Below are 13251 nucleotides of genomic sequence, written 5' to 3' on the forward strand. Positions count from 1 at the left end.
TATTATTTGAGTTTTTCCAAACTCCTTGCAAACACAACAAGAAAACCAGAGGATCTGTTTCCACAGTAATGGGGTGGATTGGAGTATAAGAGGGCATCTCCACCTTTAGGCTTTAACCACAACGTAAGATGCTTTTATTCATTTAACATCACTGGAGCACTTACCATATACAAAACATGGATAAAAGGTAAGAGCTAAACCAATTTTTTGTAAGTAGTTTTGTGTGCTATTCTAATGAAAAATTGAAGTATGAAAAGTTACAATCCAAAAGAAAGCCCTTGGCAGGATATCCATGCTGAAATGGAGATCAGTTTAATAGTTACATGTGCTATTTTCAATCAAGTTTATTATGAAGCTCAAAGACTTTTGGAAGTCATGTCTTCCCTGGTCAAAAAAAAAAATATTTGGGGACATTATTGGGAACACCTTACTATCTGTAACACAGTGTGTAGGTACTATTATAGTGAAGACATGGGCGGGGGCAGCATGCATAGTCATGAGCTTGCAGCACTTAGTCCATCAGTCAAATCTGATTTTGATTCCTATTTGTGAGCAAATAATGTCATTTCTTAAATAAACTGCTTCACTCAAAAGATTCTTCAAATATTAAGAAGTGTTGACATGTGGAGATGAAGTCTATTTCTTCTCCAAAACCCTTTTAAAGTAAAGACTTATAAAAAAAAAAATTGCCAGTTCGAATTCCCTCAAGACTTTTATTCACTATTCATGAGCAGATGCTACTGAGTATGTGGAGGGGGGGACACTTCCGTAACTAAGTCAATCCTGATCTCAGGTAACCAAGACGTTATGCACTGTTATTGTAAAATGGGCTGAATAGTTATTTTTACCTAAATTTAAATAATTGGGGTAGAAGATGTAGGAGAGAGACGTTTCTAAAACATCAATAATACATCTACAGGGACAACCTATTTCGAATGGGAGAACCATTAGACCACACAGGCTCTGTTCATTTGGGAAGAAAATTAGCCTTTAACATGTTGGCATGAAGGCCAAGTGCTCAATATGGCAAATTTTATATTTATATCCATATTCAAATAATTCATTAGAGTGTCAGAGTGAATGGAGAACTTACATGTTTAAACATTGAGTCTTTATTTTTTCAGGCTTTCTAATACTAAGGACATTATGTATGTGTACAGAACAGTCTATAGTGAAGAAACTGGGCGAGAAGGCAGACAGCCCAAGTGGTGAGAGTTAAAGAGTTGAACTTCATCTCATCTCAGCCCTGCCATGGTTTCCATGCCCTTTCAATTCCCTTTCAACTCCCTTTCAACACGTGATTCTGTGAAGTCTGATACTAAAGAAAACACACCTAAGGAAATGGATATGTAAATGTTGAAAGATATCAGGTTTTTTTTATAATTTTTCCATTCCTTTCCACAGTCACTGATATAATAAAGGGGTTTATCATCTGATGAAGATAATAATGGTAGACAGGGTTGGGGAGGGGTCAGGATCAGGGTTGGAAAATGTTATGAAGGGCTATTCTCTGTAACACTAACTCAGACCAGTACTGATAATCACACTCATGATTCAGGAGTCCTTAGCTCATCTTTCCACTCTTTTATTGGAAAGGGAACCAAGAGAGGTGATCATCACTCACTGAAGGGCCCCTGAACCACCAATCCCCTGGGGGTGACAGGTCTGGAAGGTATTAAGGATGACAGAGGGTCATAGCGACAGTATCCAAAGATGACACTACCTATTGCTCTAAACACACAGAAAACACTGGTTACTTATTAAGCTTTTCTTCAAAAATGATGCAAACTCTCATAGCCACACATTACAGATACAAGAACATGCACACATGCTCAGTTTAGAGGAGCAGTATCTTGCTGTCACATTATTCATAGACCTGGCCCACGAAACAGAAAAGACAGAACCAAAAAAAACAGTGTTACTTCCAGTAGATGCCTTAACAAGCAATCAAACATGAACTGTAATTTTGGGTCTCTGGTAGGTCTACCACTGAGCAGTGTGGTTTAAATTCCATAACAATGTTTAAAGGACCTACTATTTTGTGAAGCACTGTGCCAGTCATTAGCAGGGGTATGAAAATTAGCAATTCATGTACAGTACTCAGCATCAAGGTGTTATAACTTAAGACTGCACACCAAAGAAATATATATAGCTTCTTCTGCTTTGTCATTCAGATGTAAGTCAAAGGAGAATGATTGATGAAAATTTAAAGCATAATTCTTTGGGGAGGGGCCAGGGGAAATCAGTAAGGCTACACTGAGAAAGACACTGCATTCAAGATGAGTGTCTCAGAGGATGGATTCAATGTTGAACATTCAACAGTGTTCAAGTGGGTCATGCTGGGGTATAAAGTTCATCCTAAGCAGTAGGTAGAATATGAGATGTGTGGGGACTCAGGAACAATTCAGTTTAGCAGGTCAAGGTGTAGCCTTAAAAGAGTCATGAAAGAAATGTTGGGATAGAGGACTGTCACCACGCTGTGGAAGCCTTGACTATCAAGCTAAGAAGATGGTATTTTTAGTGCTGTAAGTAATGGCAAGGTTTTGCACAAGAGAATGATCTGACTCAAATCAGGTTTTAATAAAGGTATTTGGTTGTGTGTGAGGAGTAGCACGTAGTGCAAATAGAAGACAACCATGATGGTCTGGGAAATAAGACTATAACGTTAAGCAATGCAGTGGGAGCTGGAGGAGGAGATGGACATAAAAGCTAGAAGAGAATCAATAAGGCTTGGTGACGGATTCCACATAGAAAGAGAGGAAATAAAGTGGAAAGGACCATAGAGAAAGAATCACTTTTGCTTTACTTTTTAACTGTGTGCCTCAAAAAAATGATGTCACCATCATGAAAACTTGGATGATAAATTGTTCTTAGAAGAAAGTATATGTCTTTTCTGACATACTGACTTCAAGGTGCTGGTAAAACTTGTTGATGGGTCTGACCAATAGGGCACGCAAATGTCCATCTGGTAATGTGGAAAGGGATTGAGCCAGAGTTACAGACTAACAAGTCGTCTGTATCCAGATAAAATGTGTCAAAGCCACAGTTTGATTAAAGAGAAATAAGAGAATGAAGACAGAACTCTGTGCAAAGTTGTACAGAATGGGCAAAGGAAGAAATAAAGATCAGAAAATGAGACCTGAGAGAAGTAGGAAGAGACAGAATAATGCAATGTCACAAAATACGAGGGGAATTCATTCATTCAATAAATATGTTATTGAGCAAATACTGTATGCCAGGCTTGATGCCAGATGCTGCCAATAAGGTAGTAGGCACAACACAACATCTCTGCTCCCAGGGTTAACAGTCTTCCAAGGAGTGTAGATAAATAGCATGAAGCATGGCAGTGAGTTCAGAAAAATGTGAATGGAGAAAAGCACACTAGGACCTTTAACCAAATGAACAGTTTTGAAAAAGAAGTAGGTGATTTAATGCCCAATAGTGAATAAACCTATAGTGACAGATCAAGTTATATAACTTTAAAATATTTTTAATTAATTTATTTTAATTGGAGGCTAATTACAATATTGTGGTGGTTTCTGCTATACATTGACATGAATCAGTCATGGGTGTACATGTGTCCCCCATCCCAAAACCCCTTCCCACCTCCCTCCCCATCCCATCCCTCTGGTTGTCCCAGTGTATCAGCTTTGAGTGCCCTGTTTCAGTAAAGACCACTGAACGAATTAAAAACTCATTTTCCCTCTGTCCCTTCACCTCTCTCTCTCACACACACACACTTTAATCTGCTTGAAAGTCCCTAAGAAAGGAGGCTATTAAGCAAGCACACTCTGCAATGAAATATTGAAAAGCAATATTATCCACATCTTCTAGAACACCAGTGAAGACAAGAAAAACAAATAAAAGGATGAAAAAAAGACTACGAAGGACCATGCACTTCAATCCCAGAAATATATCAAAAGAGTCAACTACTAACCAGTCTATGATTCCATGGAAATTTTGCATACATGTTTTATACTGCATGAATCATTAATTTCCAAACTATCTATAGCCTTATTTGATGAAACTTTGCATAAGCATTGGCCAAAAAAAAAAAAAAAAAAAGTGGAGCAAGCAGAAGAGGGTTGTTGAATTTTAACATTTTACCATGTGATTTTCTTAGAACCTTCTTACATTCAACAACACAAAGAAGACAGAATAATGCCTTGTGCCATAAAAAGCTTTTTCAGGATTGAGAACAGACTTTTCACTACTACCCTTGTGGAATTACTAATTTGGGTTTATCTTTAATAAACTCCCAACTTAGGCTGAGGCCATGATAACATCCATCTAACAATACAAAAACGAAGAGCAGTTTTCACTGTACTATTGTTGGTTGCCAAACTTAAGAACTTCCCAGGTGAAATGTGAAATTGAGTCCCACACACAGAGGGTAAGGAGAGACCAAAGAAAGAGGAGGACCACTCCAGACTGGTCAGTGGCAGGTTTAATAAACAAAGGACCTGAAATAACAAGGCTTGTCTTGAGTGAAGCAAGATGAGTAGATCTCCACACCTGCACTCCAGAGTCTTAAAGGTTTATATAGAGGGTTTAACGAGGTTTAGTAATGAATACTATAGAATTCCATGGACAGAAGAGCCTGGCAGGCTACAGTCCATGGGGTCACAAAGAGTCAGACACGACTGAACAACTAACACTTTCACAGTCATGAATACCACCCAGGTGTCCTTAAGTTACTCTCTCAAGGCTGTGTCCTTGAAAATGGCTTGTGCTGTGCAAATAGTGGGCAGAACATACATCCCAAGGACAGGGGAGGCAGGTGACGGGCCTCTGATTGCCCAATTTGGGCCACATCCTCTCCATGACCTCCTCTAACTATGGAAACACCCATTTCCCTCCCCATGTTGAGCTGTAGATTACATCACATAACAGTTGCCATCTCTGTGTTAGATGGAAGAAATTAAGGACACCAGTGAATAATGTTGTGGGGTTTTTTTTCTCTGATCTTACTTCTGATTCTCTTTCAAATATACTGTTGAATAATCATCACCCTCTGCCTCTCCACCAGTAGGATTATGTTTGATTTTGTACCAGGGGAGCAAATGACATGAAAAATTTGTTCTGGGCAAGCTTTTGGTATAACGTAGAAACTGATGAGAGGGAGAATAGAAGTGAGCTCTATGATTCCTAACAAACCTTCTCCACTTATATGTGACCATTGACAAGCATCCATTTCCCATTTTCCACAGTATTATCAACTACCATGACTTAGAAATGGTGTTAATCAGTTAGCATAGTAAATACATCACTTGTTAAAAGGAGTAAGAAGTGAGTTAAGGAATTGTATCATAAAGTTTTAGCAGCTCACTCAACCTTGCTTCCATCTTTCCTGCATTTCCCTCTCTACTTTCACTTTAATGTAGTCTATGTTTCTCAATAAACTATTTTCCTGGCTCTAGAGTCCAGTCATAAAATACAGACACACAACACACACACACACGCTTCTCCAATTCCTGATTTCCCTCTAACCCTAATCCATTTCTGTCTGATCCTCCAGTTAAATTTCATTTTAATCCTGATTACATCATTTTATAAACCTTCATCCAAGAGACATATATTCAAAAGAAGATCACCATGGTCATGTTAGAAGATGCAAATATCCCATTTATTTTAAAGGAAATAAGAGGTCAGGAGCTATTGTTTTGACATATCACTGACCAGAGGATTTTTGTATACAGAAACTAATGCCTGTGGCTGGCGATCTGTTGCATAAGCGAACACTAAAACACTCCAGTCAATAACCAGGTAACAAAAGACATTAATACATCTCTGGTCAAGAAGCCATTAAAAAGAACTGAAATTAGACTGGAAACCTTTAAAGATGACAGTCTTTTCTTGTCCCAGGATTAGTCAAGACTCAACACTTGAGCCCAAATCAAAGTATGAAAGTTTGCTGAAAATACAAAGACCTTTGCTGCAAAGACAGAGACCCTACGAAGCAACTACATATCTGGGGATTATTCTCCAATTTAAACTTAAAACACTAAAAACAACAACAACAAAAAAGGGTGCTTCTTTTTTTTTCTTCTAAAGTTAACAATTAACTTTAAAAGTTTTTCTTCTTCTAAACAATTAACTCTAAAAACATGTGAATACAATTCAAGAAACAGATGTCAGATCAATTCAAGCCAGAAAATGCTTCCTTTTTGGTCTCACCTGAGAAAGATATAAATCAGGAGCTTTCTATTCTCCAAATGAACAATGAACACATGCTGATTCTAGAGATGGTACTGAAAGTCTTTTCTTTTTTAATACATCATACTCCTCAGATGTGATTTCATCTTTCTCATTTTATCCAACAAGTAGAGATTATGGCCACCTATGGCACTGTGAATAGATGAGGCGAGCTGATTCAATCCCCATCTGGCCAATTAAAGACTAGGCTCAGCCAAAAAGCTGCTATTGCTGACGAGCTGAACAATGCAAGCCACCCAGTTCCCCAGACTTCTGTTCCTACAACCATCTCTATCTCTGAGAATCTACAATTGCTTGTGTATGAGTAAGTTCCCGAAAGGCTCCCTACCCTATTGAGTCGAAGGAACTGCAAAGACAGAGACCCTATGAAATCAACTATGCAGCCCTCTACAGTTACAACTCTCATTCTGAAAAATTCAATCTCTTCAAGATTATGAGCATTGGCCCTAAGATTTATCCTAGATATACTTAGTTTGCAATGAGTGGCAGCTATTGTCATGAGGGAAATGTGAACTATACATCATTATAAGTCATATTGGGGGCTCTAAAGGTGATAGGTTTTTTCCAGCCTACCAAGAGTATTTTCTCTAAGACTTTACATTCAAAAAAGACTAGGGTCCTCCCATTTACAATAACTTGAACTACTGGACGGAAAGGAAGAAAAGGAACATATCCGTATCTCAATGTCTATAAATTAGGGCAATGGACTCTAGTTGGTGACTCCATTTCCCTGGGTATAAACACCTAAAATGTGGACATGCCTCTTTCCTTGCAACTTTATAGCCCTGAAGTACAACTTTTTCATCCTGCAAATCCAAACCATGCTGTGGCCATGTGTGACCCCCTCATTTTATATAATCTGGGAAAGGTCCACTCTCGATTACTCTCAGGTTCCCCAAAATAACCTTCATTCGATTTACGGCTCCTCTAAAATTTGTACACATGTAAAGCCACCTAAAAACAAACCAATTCTACCCAGGGGGCTTTATTGGGGTGTGGTGAGGGGTAAGGGAGCTATGGTCCCATATTCTGCTATGGATACCTGTCCCTGCTTTCGCAGAATGCATGATACTCTGAAAGCCAAGCTTCTTGCACAGAGTGCCAAGTACCTTTCCAAGGCTATACTGTGTATAAATTATCTCCAAGTGTCACTGAGGACCATTTTCTCTGAATACACTAAAGCTGGCAATAAAATAAGACATACGGTCCTGCTGAAGAATCTGACCTGGGAAACATTCCGCCTGTGTATTACCAGGGGACGAAAATAGAGTTTTAATGAAGAAATGTTTGGGAGCATAAATGCACCGTGGAGGGAGAGGATCAATACTATTTCAGATCATCTATCCCCAGGTGTTAGGAGAAGGAAGTGTGAGGTCTGAAGTCATTTGGCAAATGCGTAAACAACATGGGAAATTTTCAGAGAAGGCAAAAGTAGGCACAGGATCGCAGGGGACCCTGACACTGGCGAGTTTCACACACACTTCAAACACCTCTTCTTTCCCGACCTGTACCTTGCATGCACCCCCTCTCCTCCGCACCCCCATTCCCGCCGCTGCCACCTCCCCTTCCCAGTCCCGCCCAGCGGACTATCTCACATGCAGCAAAGGCAACAAGCTTCCCCAGCCCAGGAAGGGGTCCCCGTCTGAGCTCGTGAGGGAAGCAGAGTGGAAGCGGGAGCCCTCTCCAACGCTTATTGCATCCTACCGCCTGTGGAGCTCGCCTCCTCCAGCTGAGCCGAGATGCTTTCCACCCTCCTCACGTTCATCTTTGGGGACGCAGGGTGCAGGAGCGGGACACGGGAGTCAACCGGCCCAGAGGCGTCAGGCGATGGGTCTGGCACCGGAGCGCACTCGCTGCTCGGCCCGGGGGCGTCCGCCGCGCTGGGAGCGAGAGAGTCGGCGGCGGCGGCGGGCAAGGCGCGCGGAGCGGATGCAGGTGCGGGCGGAGGCCGGCGGGGGGCGCCGGGGGCGCGGCGCGGTGCTGGGCAGCGGGGGCGCGCGGGTAGCGCGGGTGCCGGGGGCGACAGGCTGGAAACGGGAGCAGCTAACCGCTAGCCCGAGAGCCAGGCGCTCCCTCCCTTCGCCGCCTCTGCCACCTGCTGCCAAGTCACTGGATTGGGGTGGTGCTGGCCTGGGGGCTCTGACCACAGAGCATCCAGACCTTAAGGAGACCCGAGGCGATTCCGAGAGTTGCCCGGTGCCTCCAAGAGCCCTTCTTGCCGCGCGCAACGCCGGCTCTGCGGAGGGGCTGCAGGGCCCCACGCCTTCGCACAGAACCGTCTGCTGAATCCCCAGGGGCTCAGACTCCGAAGGCTAAACTTGAGGTTGCTGCCCAAAGTTAGGCTGAGTTCGAAGGACACCAGAAGGGTAGAGCAAGGAGATGCCTTCTCCAAAACCGGGCAGAGCGCCAGAGAGTCCTGGAACTCCTAGACGGGAAACTTCACGATTGAAGTTCGAACCAGTCATGAGACTTGGCTAGGTGTTGGGAAAGGCGGGCCCTTCACGCCCAGGTGCGCGGGCGGGCAAGGCCGAGATGAGAATGCCACTTTGGAGAGAGAGATTGGAGGGGATTGGGGAGGGGTTTTTCAGACGAGCATTCACAGGGAAGGTTTCATCTGAGGGCTCCCTGGCAGCTCTCCAGGGAGGTAGCTCAGCGCCCCCGTGGGCGTTCATCACCCGGTGTCATATGCCCTCTTAAACAAACCAAGGCAGGGGATGTTCAGAAAGAGAAAGACTAATCAATAAACCACTTGTAGCCATGGTTACTACTTGAGAAAATCAAAATTAAAATGCTGATATCTGTGTCCCCAAGAGTCAAGTGCATGAAGCATCTTTTGAGAAGGAAGGTCAAGCTGACCAGTTCCCTGGGCTAACCGAAATAAAATTCCTTCCCATTCTCGATGGGCTATGATTTGGATGAAAGTCATTTCTTAGTGTTATGCAAAACTACCAGCACTTCCTGTGCTGCAAACCTCATCCCACCCTTAGAGACTTTCACCAGCTAAAATCTAGCCCCTTACTCCAAGAATGTTTCAAATGACACTTTATATTTTTCACACCCTCATCCCACAAGTGACTCACTTGATCTCTTGTGATGCCTCTGATTTTCCTTTCAGTTCATGAGTAAGGGGAGTGATACTGACATCATCATTACCTAGGTTCAAGGCTGCTACTTACTAACTTTGATACCTGGCCTGGTGCAAATTATTTACATCAGCTATAACAATGAGATATTTTATTGGTCTGTTGTACAGATTAAAAGGAGTTGCTAGATGTAATAAAGGACTTATGGCAGTGCCTGGCACACAGGAATCTCTAATTCTGCAGCAACTCTTTCCAGAAACCACTCTCATAACTTTTACTCCATAGATGATCACTAACACCTGTCCAGCTCTAAATGCCATCATTTTCTATCAGCTAACTTCTACAACTGTGTTGATTTTGGTCTAGGAGCCTGGATAAGAATCACAGTTCCAACTTTTTACAATGTATGCGTTCAAGGGCTAATAACCTCGCTTTCTCATCTCTATAATGCAGAAAATAAAGGTGTCTGTCTCTCTCAATTAACTGTTAGAAAGAGTAAATGAAGGTTTATCTATGAAATGTTTAGAAAGGTTCCTGGCACAGAGCAAAAGTTCAGTAAGACTTTCACTACTATCACTATCCTGATAGTTACTAATATCATTATCATCATCTTATTTTATTATGATAAAGTTTTTAAAAAGCATCACTGTCATTTCCATGACAAATCTGCTCAACCTTCTCTCACAGTGTAGGAAGTAATATATTAATACAACTCCTCTTTCATCTGCAAAATACACAGACATTTTGTTGGGCCAACCCACTTCTCAAGTTTTGTCCACTGAGTATCTATTTTGATCCTACCAGGTGTTTCTCCCTAGAATCTGTAAGAAGGCAACAAAACCAGGGAAAGAAGACACTGTGCCGAGGAACTCTGCAATAAATTGTTTCCAAAATGTTTATTTGGGATCTTGGATACCATGGAATTAATTTCTTCTTTATGCAGAATTCTTTCTCTTTATGTGGACCCTTAGGGGAAAAAAATAATCTTTTTAGTGCTACCCCTACTGTCATTTCTGATATTTGGGACTAAAGGGCTAGGGTGCTCTGCCTTGCTTATACCATCTTAATGGTACTTCAGATGTCCCAACAGTTATAGAGAAGAGCTTCGTAGGCCACATGTGTTGTGCCAGCCCACTGCTCCTCCTTAAAAGCTGTAGCAATCCCAGCCCCCCAGCCCCGCACTGCAGTCCCCCAAGACATAAGCACAAAGATTCCCACAAATTGTTGGACTAACTCTAGCTTACTTGTTGTGTAACATGGATGTATATTGTCCCCTCAAGGAACCATATTTAATGGTTTAGACAGTAAAATGGATGCATAGTAAACTCACTATGTGCCAGCCTGTAATCTCAAATATCATCATTATTTAACCTTTAAAAAAAACACTGAGGTAAGTGCTTTTGTCATCCCTATTTAACTAGTGAAAACATTACAACTCAGGAACTGGTTTGCCAGTTTTTCACCAATATTAATCAGTATTTTGGGGATTTGAACCCACCAGTCTGACTCAAGCTTAATTACCACCCTGGACTACTACCTTGGACTAGGATTTAGAAACTCTGAGCTCTGACATTTCCTAGCTCTGTGTCCTTCAGAAAGCCACTGGTTGTTTCTAAGCTTCTGCTCCTCATCTGTTAAGAGAGGAATTTCTGTTTTGCAAGGTCACTGTCAGGATCAAGTCAGATAATGAAAGTGAAAGCTATATATAAACCTTGGAGTGTTGTAGAAGCATCCAGGATCACATTTATTATTGTCCTGTTCTTTTATTGCCTATTATTTTTGTTGTCCAGTCTTTTCTGAAAGCCCCTGTTTCAGCACAATTCTGTCTTGCTTACTAGGATTTAAACAATAATAGAAAAACTTCATATTTAATATTTATTGAGTGCTTATTATATGAGCTTCCCAGGTGGCATAGTGGTAAAGACTTCCTGCAAATGCAGAAGACACAGGTTCAATCCCTGGGTTGGGAAGATCCCCTAAAGAAGAAAATGACAACCCACTCCACTATGCTTACCTGGGAAATTCCATAGACAGAGGAGCCTGGCGGGCTACAGTTGATGGGGTTTGCAGAGAGTCCAACACAACTGTAACTGAGCATGAGAACTTTTTATGCATGCTCTGGGTTAAAAATTTTACATCAGCATATCACTTAATTCTCAGAAGAACCACTTTATAGAGTTATTTTTACCCTGATTTTAAAATGAGATAGATTCAGAGAGGGTGAATAGCCCTAGAACAGTCAGCTGTGAAGAGGTACAGCTGAGTTTAAACCCACATTTATCTACTGCAAAACTAGCACTTTCAGTTTCTACTGATGGTTCTAGAACTGCAGCATACATGAGAATCACCCGCAGGGTTAGTTTGAAAACACCTGTGCTCCAGCCCCCAAGATGGATTCACTGAGTCTGGGATAAAGGTCTTGGAATCTAATAATTTTTAATTAAATTTTATTTCTTTAAAGCAGCTTTTGGTTTACAGAAAAGTTGGGCAAAAAGTACGCAGTTTCCATATACCTCCTCTCCCCCCACCCAGTTTTCCCTGTTATTAACATCTTGCTTTAGTGTAGTACATTATTACAAATGAACCAATAATACTGATACATCATTATTAACTGAAGTCCACAGTTTAAGATAGATAGAACTGATGGCCTTGCAAAGAGAAGGAGAAAGAGAGACAGCTCAGAGGAAAGGCCATGCGAGGACAATGCAACTGTCTGCAAGCCAGGAAGAGCGCCTCCCCCAGAAAACAAAACCTCCTCCAACCTTGAGCTTGGACCTCCAGTCTCTAGAGCTGTGAGAAAACAAATTCCTTTTGCTCAAGCCGCACAAGTCTATGGAATTTTGTTACGGCAGCCTGAGCAGACTAATACACACCTCAAGACCATGCTTTGAGAAATCACTACTCTACAGTAGAAGTAACCAAGGCACTTGCAGCATCTGGGAACTTATCAGTAATCAGAAACTGGAGCCCCATCCCAGACCTACTGAATCAGTATCCTCATTTTAACATCATCATCAAGTGGCTCCAGGTATGCTGATGAAAACGAGGCATGGCTCATCAAAACATTATGTTTACTGCCTCCTTGGAGGCACCCCGAGCTCACTGGGCATGAGAGGCGGCTGGTGCCATAATCATAACCAATTCACCGCATCTCCCCCCAAGTGACATGACCGTGTTTAATTTTTGTGGCAGTCCTTCCTCAGATGAATATAATTGTTTATTGCCTCATTAGGTTTCAAGCAGCAAATACCTACAACCTTGATCATCTGACTACACCTGCAAATTGCTTTGTGATTCTTGATCTCTCTCATGATGATAATTATCGGTGAAAACAACCTACTTTGAGATCTTCACATTAAAGGGAATATGAATATGCCACAATGAGACAAAAATGAGGTAAATATTTAGGGCGGCAGGCTGACTTCTGACATTCCCGTAAGATTTCTGTATTCAGTAGATGATGTAGTCTTTACAACTCTGAAGGTAGCTCAGATTCTATTATTCCCATTTTGCAGATGAAGAAACGAGAGCCCACGGAAAGTGACTTATTTGAATTTTCAAAGGAGCACAAGGTACAGCCAGGACACAAACCTCATCATCTGACATCTTTCAACACTTGGTGCTATAAGCCTTGCCAAGTTTATATAAGCTGGAGCACTGCCAAATGAACTGCAATTCTCTAAGCAGCAAAATTCAGATTTGCTTTGCAACTCTGTCTTCAGGATAAATCCATATTATAAATGTAAAGTTATTATATTGCTTAGCTACATTTCTCCTGACTTGTGGACTTCAGGAAATTCACTGACTGACGACATTCTCTATGTGGCAGGAAAGGTGATTAGGGGATTTGCTTCGGAACAGAAATTTAGTTGAACCTGGAAGCCCTGCAACAACTTATATCTTTAATGAAGTTAATGCTGAAAAGATTTTACCTAAATTCCATCTCTCTAGG

At 41.6% G+C, this 13251-nt stretch overlaps 1 protein-coding gene and 3 long non-coding RNA genes across 6 annotated transcripts in view; 1 reads left to right on the forward strand and 3 right to left on the reverse strand.

Moving 5' to 3' along the window:
* Positions 1–7874, reverse strand: part of LOC129657701 (uncharacterized) — a 79746-nt gene extending 71872 nt beyond the window's left edge. The window contains exon 1 of one of the 2 annotated variants that reach the window (XR_008717001.1): positions 7812–7874. This is a non-coding gene — a long non-coding RNA (uncharacterized LOC129657701). Of the gene's footprint in view, positions 1–6177; positions 7722–7811 lie in introns of those variants that run through there. The other variant, XR_008717002.1, reaches the window with a different exon arrangement.
* Positions 1–9110, reverse strand: part of LOC129657406 (translation initiation factor IF-2-like) — a 532690-nt gene extending 523580 nt beyond the window's left edge. The window contains exons 1-3 of the mRNA XM_055587570.1: positions 9090–9110; positions 8388–8641; positions 7921–8243 (exon numbers count right to left, since the gene is read on the reverse strand). Coding sequence (XP_055443545.1) covers positions 7921–8243; positions 8388–8641; positions 9090–9110 — 598 coding nt within the window. The remainder of the gene's footprint in view (positions 1–7920; positions 8244–8387; positions 8642–9089) is intronic.
* A 1070-nt stretch (positions 9111–10180) lies between these two features.
* LOC129657704 (uncharacterized) lies at positions 10181–11715 on the reverse strand. Its single transcript, XR_008717005.1, has 2 exons — positions 11314–11715; positions 10181–10265 (listed from the first exon to the last, which is right to left on the reverse strand). It is a non-coding gene; the product is annotated as an uncharacterized LOC129657704 (long non-coding RNA).
* Positions 11716–12065: 350 nt separating this feature from the next.
* Positions 12066–13015, forward strand: LOC129657702 (uncharacterized). Of its 2 annotated transcripts, XR_008717004.1 has the most exons (3): positions 12066–12327; positions 12532–12695; positions 12815–13015. It is a non-coding gene; the product is annotated as an uncharacterized LOC129657702 (long non-coding RNA). The 2 variants fall into 2 exon arrangements; XR_008717003.1 differs by lacking the exon at positions 12066–12327 and having other exon boundaries at positions 12336–12695.
* The last annotated feature ends 236 nt before the right edge of the window (positions 13016–13251 follow it).

The sequence above is a fragment of the Bubalus kerabau genome, chromosome 7 (genome assembly GCF_029407905.1).
Source record: "Bubalus kerabau isolate K-KA32 ecotype Philippines breed swamp buffalo chromosome 7, PCC_UOA_SB_1v2, whole genome shotgun sequence".
Lineage (NCBI taxonomy): Eukaryota > Metazoa > Chordata > Mammalia > Artiodactyla > Bovidae > Bubalus > Bubalus kerabau.